We start from the raw sequence: 21,519 nt of genomic DNA on the forward strand, positions 1-21,519 counted from the left end.
AACTTTAAAGAATCCATGTGAGAGACACATAGAATATGTTCATCATATTTTATGTACACTACAAACGCTAAAAAGTGCCACAAGGAACATGTTCTTATCACTACGAATGAAAGAGCACAAACTGATAATCCATAGTAATTAAAAACATATTAATTCATATGGGATTACACACTGTATCTTCAGAACTATGAGACACATCTGTACACTAAGCAAGTATGCTCTCTCACGCATCAAATAATAAAACAGTAGCCTTGCAACAGGACATTCAATCAATTTTTAGTGCAAACTCAATTGATCAATACACTCTTCTCAATACTTGTGTTCCACAATTGTTAATGCTGACTGATTATGAAGAAGCTGAACAAGTTGTTATCAGTCACTGATAACTGGCTGCTTACAATTTGATATTCCACTTCATAATCAGTAATTAGATTCTGAGAGGTAATATTCCTCAATGTTTTCCGTAGAAGATTATTTAAAGCACAATATAAAATGAAAATCTGATGATTATTACTAAGTGTAAAAAAATTGACCACATTACAGCACTAGTGCTGTACGAAAAGAACAGTGTTATTCTATCATTGGACTACCTGTCATAAAGTAGGCAAGTAAGAACAAATTTATCAGGAATAAAGGAGAAATGATTGGTTGAGAGGCCATTCTGTACAAATGAGTTGTGGACCCTGTCACTCTGAGAGTACTGCTGAAAAAAGCCAATGAACAGCTGTTTATTGTGCGTTCATAGCAAGCTTCCCTACACTCTCAAAATATGAGTTGTTTATAGTATAGGTTTTGGAAGAGTTATTCTGGGCAACCAAAAACAAGCCTTGTGCTGTACGTACTGATTCACACAAATTATTTGAAAATATGTTATGAGTTCAAATTATGATGGTAACTGACTTACACATTCAATCACTGAATGACTACACTCAGTGCAGCACTGTCCTGTTTTATTTGTCTATTTTATATGACAACATGCCATCATCAACGTGCTAACTGGGGCCTATGGCCACACATGCTTGCCACTCCAGCAGCAAAGAGAATGGTGTATATTACATAGTTGCAGTTACAAGTGAAAATTGTGTTAACAACACTGAATCTCGTATGGAAAAAATAAATGGAATGACATGACTCATAATTGTGTATGACAGTACTCCACTAGGGAAATAAGTATGTTGAAAAGAACATAGTAATCAAGTGTTTTTCCTAAATATCATACTATAAATTTTTTGTATTTCCTTTACTTTTTTGGTATTACACTTGCACTTGGAGTAGCTCTGCAATATTACATTTGACTGCACAGCCCATCAAATTTCAACATGTCATTTTTATTCTTCTTCTTATTTTTGCCACATTTATGGATTTTTATGTAGTTTATCTGAACAATACTTCAAAGTTTTCATACAAAATTAACTATCTTGAAGTTACTAATGAAAATATGTCTTTCTTGCAGATTCTTCCATTATTTTGTTCATTTTAAATAGATGTAAATATTAATTTTTGAAAAGAAGATTTGTCGGAAAAATATATTAAAAAACAATATCATCTTTCTGTTTACCTAATATAATCAATTACATTTACCTCAAGTTTCAGGGGGCAACAGCTGACTTTTTGCATATTTGCTACAATGGGCGCAGAGTGATATTCATGATGTCTTATCACAGGATTTACTGAAGTAGGACTACAGCTAGTATTGGATAAAACAGGCAATATCAGATACCTCAACCAGCATTTCTTGTCTGAGAAGATTGTCTTGTCAACCCGGATCTCTTCAAAGTCATGAATCTCCATTTATGTACCTTTCCAAGCAATAATTACAACTCAAAATCATTTATAGGTATATGTACAAAGTGAGAGTGCAACTGTAATAAATCTGTGAGTAAATTTTTTGGTTTTAGCTAACTAAGCCAGATTCATTTTCTATTTTATAAGATTGTAATATGAGTCAAGAACTTGATTAAATGTAGTTTCAAGGTGTCACTATGGATGCCTCACAAACTGTGTGCCAAGTAGGACAGATATTGTTATCACAGAACTCAGCACTTTCTTTGTAAAATTGTTGTTTTTAAAAATGTGTGTTTTAGTTTACCAGATCAGTTACTCCAAAATAAAATTAATATAAATTTTCAACGAATGCATTTATTTTCATGAATACATGACAGAACAGTGTTATTTTATAAATTATTTTTAAATGAATAGTGAAGGAACTTTCACAAATGAACCTATACTTTCAGAATGAGATTTGTCACTCTGCAGTGGAATATGTGCTGATATGAAACATTCTGGCAGATTAAAATTGTGTGCTGAACTGACACTCAAACTCCCTTGCCTTTCAATGGCAAGTACTCTACTGACTGAGCTACCCAAACACGAAAGTATGAGATGACATAATGGTGGAATTAGAGCTATGAAGAACAGTTGTGAGTCATGCTTGGGTAGCTTATTCAGTAGAGCTCTTGCACATAAAAGACAAGGGTCATGAGTTTGAGTCTCAGTCCAGCACACAGTTTTAATCTGCCAGACAGTTTCAAACCAATACTTGAATACTGCTTGTCAGTCTGGGAGCCATGCAAGATAGAAATGATAGAGGAAATAGAGAAGATCCAAAGAAGAGCAGCATACTTCATAACAGGTTTGTTTAGTACACATGACAACATTCTGGAGACGCTCAGCCATCTCCAGTGGCAGATGCTATAAGAGAAACTTTTCTGCATGTGGTGTGGTTTACTGTTAAAGTTCTGAGAGTGTACATTCGTTGAAGAGTCAACTGATATATTGCTTGCTCCTATGCATATCTCAAGAAAAGTCTGTGAACACAAAATTAGGGATAGTGAAGCCTACATGGAATCTTACCAGCAATCATTCTTCCTGTGAACCATTTGCGATTGTATCAGGAACTGCATACAGTGACTGGGAAACAACATATCCTACACCATGCACCTTAAGATGGCTTGCAGAGTATAGATGAACATGTATAGCCTTTTGCAGTAAATATGTGGAAGATAACTGATTGTTAATAGAAAAAATATCTAGAGGAAGATTTTAAAAATATCACATGATAGTAAAACATGAGACCACAGATCATCACCTCCAACTAAAGTCTTCATGATACGTAATTGTCATTACAAAAGACATACTTTAAATATTGACAAAAAAACAGATGGTCATATTTCCACACACATATATTTCTTTTCGAATTTGAGGATTACAAATTATCATCTCTTCCTTACAAGCTATGGAAAAGTGAGCATGTTCTTCAAAACACAAGTAAAGTGGATATCACACCTGACTTTATTCATTATTTTTTTTGATAAGATCTAATTTACTCACATAGGTTCTGTACATTATCCCTTTCCCCTCCATCTTTCTTCTGTACTTACATTTTTGCTCTTAAGTGTGTATACATGCTAATTACAATGCCGTGTGTGCATGTTTATTACTGGCTGCTTTGATGGCAAGAACAGTTTTAGCAACAAGATAATGCACAGTGTATTCACAATACATCCTTCAGAATATGACTACAGCTTACCTGTGCCGTTACAACTTTCTCCTTCTACCTCACATCTAGTTTTTCTAATACCTAACAGCTTGAAAAGTGACCTCTGAATTATCACAAAATAGTGAACTTTTGTTTTTACCTGCATGATTCTTATTACACATTTAATGTAGGACTTAACATTTTCTAGAATCTTTATGGTATGGACTAGAGATTAGATACTTGAGTGTTAAACACAAAAACTATGAAGTTAAACAGTGGTTCACAAAAGGAAAACCAAGGGGAATATTTATGTCAGAAACATTACTCTGATCAGTGAATTGCAGAATGCAATAAAGAACCTAAAAAAGTTAAACCCATCCTTTACTTTACACTTAATTTTGCAACAGATTTCACTAAAAAATAACTTTAATGCAGCATCAGTCATTATTAAATTGAAAATATATAAACAAAGCTTCAACATTATTCACAATGTTTCAATATGAAATATGATTTTATGTACAAATGATAAAAAATGGATACCTCATTTAAAAAATAAACATCTGTACAGGAATAATGGCAGGAGAACTAGATTTCACTGATTGTTGTACTTTAACATTCACAAATAATTTAAATTACGCCAACAACTCTCTCTCTCTCTTTCTCTCTCTCTCTCTCTGACACACACACACACACACACACACACACACACACACACACACACACATGAACTAATCAATATCTTCATATTTTAATATGATTAATTCTGAACCACACTCTTTTCAGATTTTTTCAGACTTTTTTCTGTAAATGGAACACAAATGTTGCCATTGCAGAGATTGTACGTATTTACATTAGGTTTCTCTTCCAATACACACTCATTACCAACATTACTGTAACATGACAGTTCTGAATTATTTCCAACATGGCTGTTCACATGCCTGTCTCTTAAGTCAGCATTATTAACCAATATTTGACTAAAAGACACAGCTGGAGGTAACAAATGTTCAAGAGAAGTTAGTTCACTTTCACCATTCTTCTTAGTTTTTGTGGGGTAGTAAAACTGACTGCCATTCAAATCATTATCTTGCACAATATCAGGTAATGATTCAACAACATCAGGCAATGTCTCCACAACATTAAACCTCATATTACTACTATTATTGCTGCTACTAGTAATACTGTCATTGCAGTCACCAATACTACTACTTTTTTGCAAGGGAAGTGGATCACGTTGACATGAAGAAGTGGTTGAAACACTAGAGTCACTGAGTGTTGAAGATGTGGACAGTGTTCGACTCCTGCCAACAGCTTCAAGAATTTTTGTGGTTGTACTTGGTGCCATAGGGGCAGGCCGTGGCACCTCATAACCATCACTCACTGGAACTTGTGATATGTGGGAAGATTCACAAATTAGTTCAAGGTACTTTGGAATATCAATGTCTCCAACATGCTCATTTGCCATGGACATCATTTGATTTTCTCCTAATATACCAAAAAATGGGATTTGATTTGTGCCATCAGCTTCATTCACTGTCTTCCATGAACCACCTATAAACAGAAAACATAGCGTCATCAACTCATGGAAAGTAATTCACCCTTACATACATACCCTAAATATCCTTCAGTACTTTAAATTATATGAATTACACACTTAAGTTAACAAAAAGTTCATACACAGGAAAGTTGTGAAGTACATGGGAAAAGCCTGCAGAAGTACACAGGGGAAATGAAAAGTAAACAGATATGTTTCCTGCATCCCTTCCTTTACTCCAACTGGTTGAGGATCTCATGATGGTCATATTTTCTGACTTTCCACCATCCCGATATTGTTATAAAAAGTACATAAAATTTCACTATCACCTTATCAATTATTTTATTTAATTCTACTCATGTTAACCATTCATGTGTTTTATTGAGATTGGTACCATCAGATTAGGGAAGAATGGGAAAGGAAGTTGGCCATGCCCTTTCAAAGGAACCATCCCGGCAGTTGCCTGAAGCAACTTAGGGAAATCACTATTGAGAATGGATGTTATAATTCATTATGGTAGAAGACACAAATTTATTCATAAAAAAAGAATTTTCATTGGGTATTAGTAGCTATTTCATGTATAAAGTAAACATAATTACACACACTTACACACGTGACAACCTAGCCACCCAGCCCCATGTGTGTGCATGTGCATGTGCCCACCTGCTGCCCACCCATCCAACCAACTCTCTCTCTCTCTCTCTCTCTCTCTCTCTCTCTCTCTCTCTCTCTCTCTTTGCAACATTTATTGCAACACCTGTCAGGTGATTTTATTGTCCATCTAGATTGCACTTATTTCTAACATTATCACTTATTATTGTTCCATCAAACCATCTTCAGAACTAAATAAATAAGAAAGATAAAGTAACTAACCATTATATTAAGTGAAATACACAATGCTGCTATTCTACCATACTGAAACCAAATGTAGCAGAACATAACAACATATGGTGACTACAAGAGTAACTCATCAGTTTCTGTAAGCAATATGCATGTTACATTGTAGCATTTGCACTCTTGTAGGCAACTGCTAGTAGGTGGTAAGACTGCTTCAAATGAACAATGCCCGGTACAACTGTCACATATAAATTAAAAATAGTTTCTATTCTCATTAACAAATATATCTTGAGAATTGCTGTAGGCCTGTTATGGACATGGTGCACTATGTCTTGTGACTGCTTCTTCTATGTTGTGCCATGAACAATTGTTTTCAGAGAGAGACCACTCACCAATCTGAGCAGAACACAAATGTTCTCATGGTCTCATTAAACACACTCCCCCATCACCTTGGAGATTCGTATACAACAACCATGTGCTTAGTGAATCTTCATAAATATTGAAATAAGCATTATGACTAAATTCACTCTCTTTGACCAACATTTTGTTTTTTGTGAGTGTAAATTTTGAATTCTTCTATGATAATCAGAAACTGTCCCTTTAGAGCTCTGTAAGAGTATCATAGTTGTTGACAGAGTTAATGTTGCAACATGTATCCCAAATATAGTTTTGTTTCACAAGAATGTTTATACCCTGAACTGAGTTTCAAACCTCCTCCTTGTCTGCCATATCTTCTGTATATAACAGCCGTTGCACTTAATCTTATACACTCCTGAATACAGAAACCTATTCCCACCATTACGGATTCTATACTGCAGACTAAATTTTATCATGTTATTCACTTGAATGCCAGTGTTTACATTTGCTTTTTATGAATGCATACATTGGTTTTGTTGTAAGACTTTCCGCTGTAAGTCAGAGGCATATGTTTTTTGTTGTTGTTATTTTTAATTGTGATATAATCTTTGCACTTTTGCTACAGTTCTATTTTCTTTATCTTACAACAAATTGTCGTCTTGTCCCACCTTTATATCTGTTCTACACTATCACCTGCTTTAAAATGTTTAGATCCCTTTCAACTTCATGCTGGCAGCACAGGAATCTATAAACCATTGCATTAAAATATGACCACTTTTACTGTTGGGGATTGGTGTATCCTGCTACTAGCACATGTGAGTGTGAGTGCACCAAGTGTAGTGTCACCAAGCATGTCTATTTAAATCACCCGCATACTTTATCAGTGCAGGCTGGCCACTAGGGGCCACCTGTACAAAGTGTGCACACAGCATGGTCTCCGTAGCACTATCTACCAGTGACTTGCACCTATATACTCATCCTCACTATGTCCTTTTAGTTTGTATCATTCACAACATTTGTATCATGTATTTCTTATGTTGCACCTTCTGTATGACTCTTTCGTCTTGTTAGTGTGGAGTCACAAAAGACTTATTTCTGTTACTTTTTAGAGGTTTACAAATAAAGCTATATTTGTGTTAGTTGGATCAGTTTCATGTATTACTTAGTTACTACATGATTGATGATGAGTTTGTAACAGTTAAGAGAAGGAAAAGATCCACCATGGTTTAATAACCATATTAGAAAGGCACTACGTAAACAAAGAGCACTTCATCTCAGCCACAAGAGAAGTAAAAACCTAACTGACTGACAAAAGTTGAACAAAGTGAAAATGAGTGTAAGGAAAGCAATGAGAGAAGCATTCAATGATTTTGAAAGCACGGCACTGTCTACCAACCTGAATAAAAACCTTAACAGATTTTGGTCATATGTAACACCAGCAAGTGGGTCAAAATCATCTAATCATTCTCTCAGCAATCACACCGGAAGGTAACAGGGAGAAGGCCGAAGTACTGAATTCAGTCTTCCAAAGTTGTTTCACCATGGAAGATTGTAACACTGTCCCTCCTTTCAGTCATTGTACAAACATTGAAATGGCAGATATTGAGATAGCTGATAGCGGAATGGAAAAGCAGCTACAATCGCTTAGTAGCAGAAAGGATTCAGGACCATATGAGATACCTATAAATTCTATAAAGATTATGTGAAAGAATTTGCTCTTCTTCTAGCAGTAATTTATCATAGATCGCTTAAGCAATGGGGTACCTAATGACTGAAAAAAAATGTAAGTCATTCCCATTTTTAAGAAAGGCCGTAAGACAGATCCACACAATTAGCTACCTACATCACTGGCATCAATCTGTTGCAGAATTATGGAACATGTTTTATGCTCAAGACTTCTGACGATTTTGGAAAATGAATATCTCCTCTATAAAAATCAACAAGGATTCTGCAAACAGAGATCCTGCAAAACTCAGCTCACTCTGTTCCTCCATGAGATCCACAGTGCAGTAGACAATGGTGCTCAGGTTGATGCTGTGTTCCTTGATTTCAGTAAGGCATCTGACACCATCTCATATTTCCGTTTAATGAAAAAAATACGAGCTTACGGAGTATCAGAGCAGACCTGCCATTGGATTCAAGACTTTTTTCAGACAGAACTCAACACGTCACTCTTAACAGAAATAAATCGACAGACGTAAAGGTAATGTTCGGAGTACTGCTGCTGCTGTTTACAATATATATAAATGATCTAGTAGAAAGCGTCAGATGCTCGTTAAGGCTATTTGCAGATGATGTAGTTGTCTATACCAAAGTAGCAACGCCAGAAGATAGTAAGAATTTGTAGAATGATCGGTGCAGAGAATTGATGAATGGTGCAGGCTCTGGCAGTTGACCCTGAATGTAAATAAATGTAACATATTGTGCATACATAGGAAAAGAAATCCACTACTGTACAGCTACACTATTCATTACAAACAGCTGGAGATAGCACCTGCCGTAAAATATCTAGGCGTAACTATCCACAGTGACCTTAAATGAAATGACCATATAAAACAGATAGTGGGAAAAGCAGACACCAGACTCAGATTCATCGGAAGAATTTTGAGGAAATGGAACTCATCCACAAAAGGTGTGGCTTACAAGGAACTTGTTCACCTGATTATTGAGTATTGCTCATATGTCTGGGACCCCTATCAGTTTGGACTGATACAGAAGAGAGAGAAGATCCAACAAAGAGAGGCACATTTCATCACGAGATAATTTGGCTGGCGAGAGAGAGTTACAGAGGTGCTAAACAAACTCCACTGGCAGATATTACAAGACAAGTGCTGTGCATCACTGAGAGGTTTACTACTGAAATTTCTGTACAGCACTTCCCAGGAGTTGGACAACATATTACTTCCCCCCACATACATCTCGCATATTGACCATGAGGAATAAATTCAAGAAATTAGAGCCAATACAGAGGCAAACCAACAGTAATTCTTCCCACGCACTATTCGCAAGTGGAACAGGGTTGGAAGGATCAGATAGTGGTACTGAAAGTACGGACCGCCACACACCACAGGGTGGCTTGCAGAGTATGATGTAGATGTAGTTTCAGTGTGTGCAGACTTTATGTGCTGTTTCATCTGGTTTAGTCATTATGTACGCCATGCTACCACCCCTGACTGAACAGCTTACTTTGTCAGTGACCAATCTGTTGGCTTCCATTAACAGACAGGGTACTGCTCCACCAGCCTATCCATCCACTTTTCCTCTGCATGATGATTCAGTCAAGGATTGGGAAGCTTACAAAAAAAGACTCAGACAGCATTTTTTACTTTTGGTGTGATTGACTCCAATTTGTGAAAACCCTTACTGATTCCACCTAAGGTGTATCAATTACTGTGTCAGCTTGTCCCTTTACAACAACCGTCAGCTCTCACTTTTGAATACACGTGCAGTTTATTGTCCAACTATCATTGCAAATGAACATGCCATAGCAATGGGAGTTAACTCTACTGATGCTGCAAGAAAGCAAACCAGTCATACAGGGGCCGGGCAGTAGAACTTCAAGGACATAGCTGTAAGGGTCAGTTTGTTACTGATGCCCATAATGACTCTTATGCAGACTCTATGGTGTGTGATGCAATTATCTGTTTAGGTCCAAATGAGGAAGCATGTCACAAGGCATTACTCTGTGAAAAAAAAACCAGTGACAGAAGTTTTGCAAACAGCACAATCTTTTGGAGTCTCTCGGGCAGTGGGCGACCAAACTGAAGTGTGGGGCAAAGTGGTAGTAGTGTCACAAGATGTGCCCACTAGGATGAAAGATTGCTTGCGCAAGAAAGTGGCAGTGCCAGTGGTAAACGGGCCCATTGCCAAGCAGATCATGGCTGGCCCAAGCAGCCGCGCCAGTGTCGGTGTTCTCTGTTTCCATCTTGTCCTTTCCGTTTTGTCCAGCACAAACATTTGGTGTACCATAAGTGCTGGGTACTTGTAATGCTTGCCAGAAGAAAGGCCACATCACCTCTGTGTGTCATTCACCGAAGGTTGCTCAGGATATGGACACAGGTGTAAACTATGTAACTTGAACGCTTGTGACTTCTCCCAAGTTGCTTATCAAGTTAAATGTTTTTCGCCAAGTGCTCCAGCTGTAGGCTGACACAGGTGCAGTAGTGATGTTATTGAATTCTCAAACCTGACACTGGCCACAGGGAAGCTACTCAATTATAACAAACAGAAAATTGCACTTTTGGGACAATTTACGGCATCTGCTTCTTACAAGTCAGTGGTTCGTTCCATTACATTTTTGGTGGTTGCTGAGGCTGCTTTTGAGAACATGTTCAGGATGGACACATTTCAGGCATTTTGATTTTCTATCACTGACACAGTTCACCTTGTGTCTGATCAGGTAGCATGTTCTCAATTGGAAACACTATGTGAGGAGTTTGTGGACTTGTTTCCAGAAGGTATAGGACGTGCTACAAAATTTTCTGTTCATATTTCTTGAAATCCATGGACAGTCTCGTTATTGTCATGGGCATCTTATTCCTGTTACCCTGAAAGATCAATTGAAAGCGGGATTGGAAAGACTTCAATCTCTAGGAGTGGTGCAACCTGTTATGGTTAATGAATGGTCATCTCCGCTGATTGTAGTTCAGAAGCTGTTGGAGAACTTTGCCTCTGTGATGACTTCAGTACTCCTGTCAACACACAGTCGATAGTGGATACATATCCTCTCTCATGCCAGGAGGAACTATTGGTGAAAAAGTCAGGTGACCAGTACTGTAGTGAATCTGTAGGGTCAATTGGATGAAGAGTGTCAAGTTCTTGTTTTGAATACTCATTTTGGTCTCTATCAATATTTCTGCCTTCCTTTTGGTGCTATTTTCGAACGATTTTTAGAGCAATTGACTATGCCTGTACTGGGTTCCATTAATTACCTGAATGATACTCTTGTTAAGGGCTCCTCCACACTCCACAGTCAATCATTTGAAAAATTTCCACGCTTTGTTTTCTGTCTTACAGTCTGCAGGCGTACGGTGTAACATCATGAATCTCAGTTTTTTCAAACTTGTATTGCTTATTTGGGGTTCGAGGTCTCATGGGATAGGGTTCGCTCTCTGACACATCACATCTTTGCTGTTATGTTTATGCCTCGCCCCTTGTCCATGAAGGAGCTTCAGGCCTTCCTGAGGAAGATAGCCTAATTCCATAAGTTCCTGCTGGTGGCAGCCACATTAACCAACATGTTGAAATGCCTTGTTATGCAAGACTGAACCTTTTTGATTGGGCCTGGACTGTGAACATGCTTTTTACATGCCAAAATTCAAACTACTCTTGGCCTCTTGTTTAGCTATGTTCTCTCTTGATCAACATATATTTTGGCTATTGATGCATCACAGTGCAGCCTCAGCGAAGTCCTAGCCTTGGAGTGGTCATAGCACACTTATATGACGATGGCTCTAAAGGACCTGTTGCTGCCATTGCCACTGACCCAGTCTGGCACTCGGCGATTCAGTTTGTTCAATAGAGCTGGCCAGATAGGCCATCAGGTCAGGCTTTGGACCCCTTGCACAACTATTTTTCCGTGTGGTGTCACCTCCCTATTTTTGACGCCATTTTGCTGTTGGAAATGGAAGAACTCTCTTCCAGAGTACTTACTCCTGCCATGTTATGGCAAGAGGTTCTACACCTTCTCCACCAGGCCCATTGGAGAGTTTCGCACAATAAACTGTTAGCTAGGAGACATGTTTCTTGGCCAGAGATTAATGCCTAAATTGTCCATTTTTTGCAGCTTGTGAGCAGTGTGCCTGACAACAGACACTTCCCTGGGCATCTATGATCCCCTGGCCAGCTCCAAGCCAGCCATGGAAACACAATCATGTGAACTTTGTGGGTCCCTTCTTGAATTCCTATTGGCTCATGGTTGTGGATGCATTTTCAAAGTTTCCTTACATTCTCAGTTGTGCGGCAACATGGCTGAGGCCACAATTCATATGCTTTTGAGGGTTTTTTCTACTCGATAGTTGCCCTGTACCTTAGTTTTTGATAATGGACCCCAATTCATTTCTCACACATTTCAATTTTTGTTGTTGTCACCACAGCATTCATAATGTTATGGCTCCACCAATCCACCCTCAATCAAATGGCGAGGTTGAACAACTCATCCATAGGTTCAAGTCCCAAATGAAAAAGTATGTTGCGTTTCTTCACCGGACAATGCCCTTCTCCATTTTATAATCACCTATCACTTCACACCTATGGGGGAGTGGAATGAGCTGAATCACTTCACAGCTGGCAGCTGTACATGCTCCTCCACCTTCTGCGGCCTGCGCCACACCTGCTGCAGTCAGGTTCGACCACTCGCTTTGCACCAGGATCACTGGTGTGGGTGTAAGAGTTCGGTTGCCAGGCCAAGTGGATACCAACCACTGTTGTACACCATCAGAGACACCATCTATTTGATGTCTGTACAGCTGATTGGCTGGTGGCATGCCACTTTCATCAGTTATGCCCATGTTCACAACTGGAAGCTACATTTTCGCAGGTGTGGCCCCAATCATTACAGCCCACCCCGCCACCCTACTCCTTGAGCCTGTCATTACCTGCTATGGAGGTATTCCCATTTCATTAGCTGCCTTCTCCACATGCAGTACCCTGAGGTTCCAGCTTCCCAACACTGGCATCTATCTCCAGCTCATTATCATCACCTCAGACATCATCACCAGTGGGTCCAGCCCCGTCTCCTCTGCACTGAGAACTGCCTGCTGATGATGACAGAGATGGCGATGGCACCCTTCTCCCTGATTCTGTTGTCAGGTGCTGTGTGGGCTATTTCTCTCGGGTGTGTCTGCATCTCTGCACATTCTGGTCCTATGCTCAGGTATCCATCTGGACAATCATCCTGTCCCCGCCAGCATCTCCTCCATCACCTCGGCACTCTCATTGCACAGTGGAGAGGTGTGCTGTATCCTACTACAAGTGCATGTGAGTGTGAGCATGCCAAGTGAAGTGTTGCCACATGTGTGTACTTAAATCAACTGCCAACTGTATCAGTGTGGCCCAGCCACCAGAGGCTGCCTGTAGGAAGTGTGCTACATGGCACGGTCTCCACCACGCTATCTACCGGTGCACATGCATGGAGCAATGCTGACTCACCCTTACTATGTTCTTTAAGTTTATACTGCTCATATCAGTTGCTCCACGTATTGCTTATGTTGAATCTTTTGCATGATTCCCTTGTCTTGTTACACGTGAAGTCATGAGAGGTTTATTTCCATTATTCTTCAGAGGTTTATGAATAAACCCATATTTGTGTTACTTTGATTGGGTTCATGTATTACTTGGTTACTATAGGTAACTCGTTGATGATGACATCCACACATACATGTTTCCTAAATATGCTAAATTCATGTCTTCCATCCTTTTATGTTAGTGTCAAATCTAATAAGTTTATATAGTTCCCTTTCTCAAACTAACTTGAAAACTTTATCTTTGTATGCTGAGATCTAATTTTTGCACCATATTTTGAGTGTTGTTTTTATCTCCTTTGTATAAAAAAAATCAGATCATCTACATACCTCTTGAAAAATTTAATTTTTCATTACTATCATGATTCTCATCAAATAATTTGTTTTCCATGTTATTTATGTAAATATCAGCAAAGACCTGCACATTCATCCTTTTGTTGATAAATTTTCCATTAAATGTGAAATAATTATGAGACACTGTTAGAACATTTCCACCAGTGCAGGTGCTACCCCTTTTTCTATTTTTGTATATGCATGAAGACTGTTTTTGATGATTTTAATAATTCCTTTCATGGTGATTTTTTTCTATTAATTGGCAAAGCCTAATGATGGCATTGACAAGTCATCAGGTGTTACTACTCTGTATATCTTTGATTTCATCAGAAAATTCATAACTGTTCTTAATATTAAAATTGTTGCCTTTAGTTTACTATTCAATTCCCTGTTTATTCTATAACTTGAGCAACAGATGTTACTTGTAATTGGACTTACAAATTTTTCTCTTATAGAGATTATTTGCAAATGTAATTCATGGATTTGCAGGTTCATAATTTTATACTTCTCTTCATCTGTGAATGCTATTACTAATTAACAATGTAGGAAAAGGCAGATTGCTGCTTACAATGAAGATGACATGTTAAGTTGTAGACAGACATAACTAAAAGACAGAGCAATGACCTCAGTAAACAGTGCATAGGGCAGAAAAGAGGAGTTTTGAAACTTGATTCAGAGAGTGCAGAAACACACAAAACAAAACTGCATTTTGGGCACATAAGGCAATATATGCTACTCCATCCGAAACACTGATCATAATGCTGAACACTTTAAAAAGAGCTCAAAAGACAACAGTCCAGGATAATCTTAGAAGAACCTGAACTTAACAGAAAAAAAAAATAATAAACAAAATCTGGAACTAATACAGAGTGACAAGAGCAACTTAATCGCAATGACTATTTCAGTGTTTATAAAAATGTATTAAGGTGATGGCTGCTGCTTATGGATGTCCAAGGTAATAGTGAGGATCACATGTGATGGGAGAGTGAGAACATGTGTTGCATTCTGATCAGTGTGAGGTCTCTTCTGTGTGGCTCTCTATCCATGGAACTAGTTTTCAGATGAGTGTACACAGCACAATGCAGAAGAAGTGGTCCCAAGAGCGAATGTGTTATCACAGCAATGGGCAACCATCTGCTATTTTAATTATATGTTTTTGAGGCTATTTTTATCCCTGATTAACCATACATTTTAATCATGAACACACTAATCATTATTCTTAAAGCCTTTAATCCACTGAAATGCATGTAGTTTGTCTGTGGTAGTAACTTTAAACTGTAATGAACTTACAAGTAAAATTTATTAATTAAGCCTGAAAGTGTCTTTAATTTACATGTGCAAATGTAACAGATATAATAAATGAGTTCTGTCTGAAGCAGTCATGCCACCTATTGGCAGTTTCCTAGGGGTCTAACATTGGCAGTGCAAACACAGCTACACTACTAGATTACTCCATAATGTCACATTCATGTTGATTGTATAAACTGATTAGCTATTTTTATAGCTGACATTATCAGGTACATTCTCTTGAGTGGACACCTACCACAGTAATAAAAGCTTATATGTCTTCTAGCTTTACATATGATTATGACCATAATGCCCTGATTATGAACTACATATTGACCTGAAAAAACTGCAGAATGATACAAAATGAAGGAGCAGTGAGATGGCTAAACTGAAAGAAGAAATGTCCTTGGAGAGTTTTGAAATAAGCATTACGTAACAACTAACTAAAGTGGAAGAAATGAATACAATGGAAGACGAATGGATAACTTTGAGACCTGGAACAGTGAAGGCAGTAGATTATCAAATACATAAAAAGGCAATATCCTGTAGGAATCCCTAGATAGTCCTATCACATTAAACATTTAATTTAATTGATGGAAGGACAAGCTATAAAATAGCAGTAAATGAAGCAGTCAACAGGGAATACAGACATCTAACAAATGAGACTGACACAAAATGCAAAATGAGAGAATAGAAATGGATACTGGAGAATCACAAAGTTATAGAAGCTCACATAACTATTGAAGTGATAGATGCCACATAAGAGAAAGTTAAAGAAACCTTTGGAGAAAAGAAAAACAGCTGTATGAATATCAAGAGCTCAAATGGTAAGCCAGTAATAAGCAAAAAATGGGTACACTGAAAGGTGGAAGGAATACATAGAAGTGCTACACAAGGGAAGAGGAAGCAGATGAAGATGAAAAAAGATATATGATACTGTGAGATGAATTTGACTGGACATTGAAAGACCTTAGTCCAACCAAGACATCTGAAATAGATGTCACTTCCTAAGAATTATTTAGAGTCTTGGGAGAGCCAGCCACAACAAAACTATTCCACTCAATATGCAGTACATATGAGACACTCAAAATACCTTCAGACTTCAAGACAAATGAGTTAATCCCTGCTCCCAGGAACACAAGTGGTGACAAGTGTGAATAATACTGAATTCTCAGTTTAATAAGTCATGATTGCAAAATACTGAAACAAATTATTTACAGGTACAGAAAGCAATGGCAGAAGCTTAACTCAGGTGAGATCAGTTTGAATTCCAGAGAAATGCAAGACCATATGATCCAATACAGACCCAACAACTTAAATTATAAGGTAGGTTGAAGAAAGGCAACCTAAGATTTATAGGATTTGTAGGTTTAGAGAAAGCTTTTGACAATGGTTAGTGCAATAGGCTATTTGAAATGCTAAATCCCCAATAATAAAAAAAGAGGGGGCAAAATATTATCTGTAAGTTATAAAAAAAATCAGGCTGCAGAGTTGTAAGTCCAAGGACATGAAAGGCAAACAGCATTATAGGGTATGGGTTCCATCTTTTTGCTGCAGACACACTAGTTACCCAAACATGTTTCAGCACCTCTGTGGCATCATCAGTGGGTTTTTGTTAATAGAAAAATGTAAAAAGTGAGAGAAAATTTTTGTTCCTTTTGCTTCTTACCATGATTTTACATCATTCTTGAGGTCTCACTTTGTCAAGTCAGTTATAACCTAAAATATTTTCACTTTTTAGAGTTTTCAATAAACAAAAACCCACTGATGATGGCACAGAAGTACTGAAATATGTTTGAGTAAAAAGAAAAAAAACAGTGTGTTTGCAAAAAGGCAGAACCCATATCCTATAATTTAACTATCAATGCGGAAAGAAAGGACAAGAGCTGCAGATCCAAAAGTGGTAAGCAGCAGTTGAAAAATCAGTGAGATAGGGTTGTAGCCTACCCCTAATTTTATTCAGTCTGTATACCAAATCATGGAGAAATTTGGAAAGAGAATTAAATTTCAGGGTTAAGAAGTAAAAGCTTTGAAGTTTGCTGTTGACATTGTATTTCTGTCTAAGATAACAAAGGACTCTGAAGATCAGTTGAATGGAATGGATAGTGTCTTGAAAACAGGCTATAACATGAAATGAGACACAAGTAAAACAATCATAATGGAATATAATTGAATTAATGAATTAAAGCAGGTGGTGCTGAGGAAATCAGATTAGAAAATTATACTCTAAAAGTTGTAGATGAGACAATGGCCAAAGTAGAGAGGATATACAACACAGACTGGCAACAGCAAGAAAAGCATTTGTAAAAAAGAGAAATTTGTTTCCATAAGATATAAATTTAAGTGTCAGGAAGATTTTTCTGAAGGTATTTATCTGCAGTGTAACCTTGTAAGGAAGTGAAATGAAGACAATAAACAGTCTAGACATGAAGGGAACAACAGCTTTTGAAATGCAATGTTACATCAAAAAGTTAAAATTAAATGTGTTGACTGGATAATTAATGCAGAAGTATTAAATCAAATTGCCGAGAAAATATATTTATGGTACAAGTTTATTAAAAGAAGGAAACAGTTGAAGTGATACACCCAGAGGCATACAATGCTAGGCTCTACTTCCCCACATCAGGAATGTTTGCTAAAATTTGTGCAAAACAATCAGTTCTTCAATACATCCTACTATGTACATTGTAAAGGGCGATGAAGATTCAGCTAAAGTATGCAGGTTCAAATGGATATTGGTTGCAGTGGTTATGCAGAGATGAGGGTTGTACAGGATAAACTAGCACGGAGAGCTGTAGCAAACCAGTTTTTGAACTGAAGACTGCAACAACAAAAACAAATCTCGTTATATTATGGCTAGTTACTTAATTTTTTTATCTCTACAGATCAGAGGATGGTTTGATGGAACAGAAACCACTTATAACATTAGAAAAATATGCAATCTAGATGGTCAATAAAATGTATCCCAATTCTCCTCTTCTTGTTTTATGTGCCTACCTAATGCTCAAAACTTACTCCACAGGGTGAGAGGTTTTCCTGTATTCCACTTATAATGTTCAATAAAGATGCTAAACATGATTTTAATATATTTCCAAAATAGTTTTACTATGTTACAGCTTTTTACACTGTTAGACAAAAATGGCATAGACCACATGACAATGCCCCTTTTTAAACACAAACATAATTTCAAATGCAGCAATGTGATTTCAATACTAAACCAAAAAGGAAAGCTCGCCTTATAGATCAAACTCAAAGTAAATTAAACTGAAGTTTTTGTTACACTAATTTATTCATAAGAATTCTGCTAAGCTATGCATGTACATGACTGATTTCTCTTTTTAGAAATTATCAGAATTTCACATATTAGAAACCAAAATGGGCTTGACTAATGTTTTACAAGTTTACTTCTCTTTGTGTTCAATCTACACAAAGTCTTTTAAAACAATGGAGTATCACACCATAACTATGCTTTGATTGTTAACTGCAAATGCTTTATACAAAAACAGTCACCCTGCTTAGTCTATTCCATAAGTCAGTCATAAAAGAAACAATCTAATTCAACAGCTGAATAAACTATGTCTGTGTAAAGATGCTGGACTCACATTTGGCGAAAAATGGTCCAAATCCCTGTCGAATCATCCTGTTTTAGGTTTTCTACAGTTTGTCTAAATTGCTTATAGTAAATGCCAGGATTGATCCTTTAAAAAGGACATAGCCAAATTCTTTCCCCACTCTGTGCTAGTACTCTGTTTTTTACAAACTCAGCATCATTTGAATATTAAATCCTAATGTGCCTTTCATTTCTCCCTTTTTCTCCTGCTCTGGTGAGAAATTTATAGAACTATATTTTTATAACAGATTTACAACATTTCATCGTCACCATCTACTTATCTCTTCACAACAGCTGCATGTATTGATAATGTACAAAATGTTCCTGTTTGTGTTTCTTTTTCAGAAGATGCATTATTCATATATATTTTATATACAATGTCTGATTCTATCCCTGCTCCACTTTTCATTTTAACTATAAGTTCTCTACACGTATTTTATATTATTTTTAAATGAAGTCCCACAAAAGTAGTCACTACCTTTTTCCTTAAATATGTTTCTGTAATGCTAGGAAAACTCGAAATTTAAATACCACATCATATTATTAGTTTTATGCTGTGTCCCATACCTCACCTTAATCCCTGTCTTACAAATGGTTTACATTTTTAATTGAAATGAATATGGTTGTTTTTGATTTAGAATTAGAATAAAGAAATATCAGAACTAAAAAAGTGAACAGCAGAAAATGAAGGACATGTCAATGTATGTGAGTTGCAAACTAATGATAGTTCTATCAAATGTAAATGCGTTTGACAATAATCCCACAAACATTTGTACTGCAGTTGGTAAACTGTTTATAGATTTTGTATTGTCGTAACAATGACATTACAAAGACATTAGTTTACCAACAATTGCAACTGAAACATTGTTTCAGACAATCTGTGACAGCATTTAAGTACTTTAGGAGTAAAGGAGACCACTCACCAAAAAGCAGAAGCGTTGAGGAGTCGACAGGCATACACAAAAAAGAAAGAAAATTTACAAGCTTTCAAAGTAATTCTTTTTCAAGCTAGAGTACAAATACAAACAGAAAAATCCACACACACACACAAACACACACACACACACACACACACACACACATAAAATGTGCTCGTGCTTGTGCATACTTGCATACATATGCCTATGCCCCTGCATGGTGCCAACTGGTAGAACAATGCCAGTGCTGCATTTTGGCAGATGGACTAGGTTAGGGGTGAGGATTGTGTCAGGTGTATGAGTAGATGGAGAGGGATGTGAGATGCAGGGAGATGGGTTGGGGTAGATGGCTAGTGGCTCAGATGGAGGCAGCAAATTTGCTGGCTAGGAAAGCATGAGGGAGGGGAGACAGTCATACGGGCTACACATGTGATGCATGGGTATTGGAGCTGATACAGAGCAGCAGATGTTGAGGGTGAAATGAAACAGGAGAGGCTGATAAGACGGAGGAAGGGGAAACTGTTGGATTGAGGGTATGGGGGCACTGGGTTAACATAAACAGGCCAGGATGGTTAAGAGAGCGAAGGATGCACTGCAAGAATAACTCCCATCTGCAGAGTTCAGAGAAGCTTGTGGTCAAGAGAAGGATCCAGATGGCTTGGGACGTGGAGCAGCCACTGAACTTGAGCAACTTATGGTCAGCAGCACATTGTGCCACCAGACAGTCAACTTTGTTCTTGGCAACAGCTTGGCACTGGCCATTCATCCTGGTAGACAGCTGGTTGGTAGCCATTCCAACATAAAAATCTGTGCAGTGTTTGTAGGAGAGTCAGTGTATATCAGGGCTGCTTTCACAGATGGCCTGGATACGGATAGGGTATGATAAGCCAGTGACAAGATTGGAGTAGGAAGTACAGCTTAGTGGACTGGGCAGGTCTCGCACCTGGGTCTTCCGCAGGAATATGATCTCTGTGCAAGGGGTTGGGAGTGGCAGTGGCATAGTGATAGACTAGGATGCTATGGAGGTTAGATAGGTGACCCAACACACTTCATGAAGGGTAGGAAGGATCTCTCATTTCAGAGCATGTTGATAGATAATCAAAGCCCTGGTGAAGGGTATGGTTCACTTGTTGCAATCCAGGGTAATACTGGGTGATGAGCAGGTTGCTCCTTTGTAGCTGATTCTTGGGGGTGGTGGGAGGTTTTGGGTGTGTGAGGATACAGCATGGGAAATCTGTTCGTGGAATATGTTTCAGGGAGTAGTGCCTGTCTCTGAAGGTGCTTGTGAGACATTCAGCATACTGATAAAGGAAGTTCTCATCACTGCTAGGTTGTCTTGGCCCTGAGCCTAGATCATAAATACACTCCTGGAAATTGAAATAAGAACACCGTGAATTCATTGTCCCAGGAAGGGGAAACTTTAATGACACATTCCTGGGGTCAGATACATCACATGATCACACTGACAGAACCACAGGCACATAGACACAGGCAACAGAGCATGCACAATGTCGGCACTAGTACAGTGTATATCCACCTTTCGCAGCAATGCAGGCTGCTGTTCTCCCATGGAGACGATCGTAGAGATGCTGGATGTAGTCCTGTGGAACGGCTTGCCATGCCATTTTCACCTGGCGCCTCAGTTGGACCAGCGTTCGTGCTGGACGTGCAGGCCGCGTGAGACGACGCTTCATCCAGTCCCAAACATGCTCAGTGGGGGACAGATCCGGAGATCTTACTGGCCAGGGTAGTTGACTTACACCTTCTAGAGCACGTTGGGTGGCACGGGATACATGCGGACGTGCATTGTCCTGTTGGAACAGCAAGTTCCCTTGCTGGTCTAGGAATGGTAGAACGATGGGTTCGATGACTGTTTGGATGTACCGTGCACTATTCAGTGTCCCCTCGACGATCACCAGAGGTGTACG

General features: G+C 38.1%; 1 protein-coding gene across 3 annotated transcripts in view; it reads right to left on the reverse strand.

The window, feature by feature from the left end:
- Nucleotides 1–3,164: 3,164 nt before the first annotated feature.
- LOC126297651 (proto-oncogene tyrosine-protein kinase ROS) overlaps nt 3,165–21,519 on the reverse strand; it is a 514,014-nt gene continuing 495,659 nt past the window's right edge. For all 3 annotated transcript variants that reach the window (XM_049988732.1, XM_049988734.1, XM_049988733.1), the window contains one exon: nt 3,165–5,026. In XM_049988732.1, the coding sequence (XP_049844689.1) occupies nt 4,236–5,026 (791 nt within the window). In that variant the 3' untranslated portion in view covers nt 3,165–4,235. The remainder of the gene's footprint in view (nt 5,027–21,519) is intronic.

This window comes from Schistocerca gregaria, chromosome X (assembly GCF_023897955.1).
Source record: "Schistocerca gregaria isolate iqSchGreg1 chromosome X, iqSchGreg1.2, whole genome shotgun sequence".
NCBI lineage: Eukaryota > Metazoa > Arthropoda > Insecta > Orthoptera > Acrididae > Schistocerca > Schistocerca gregaria.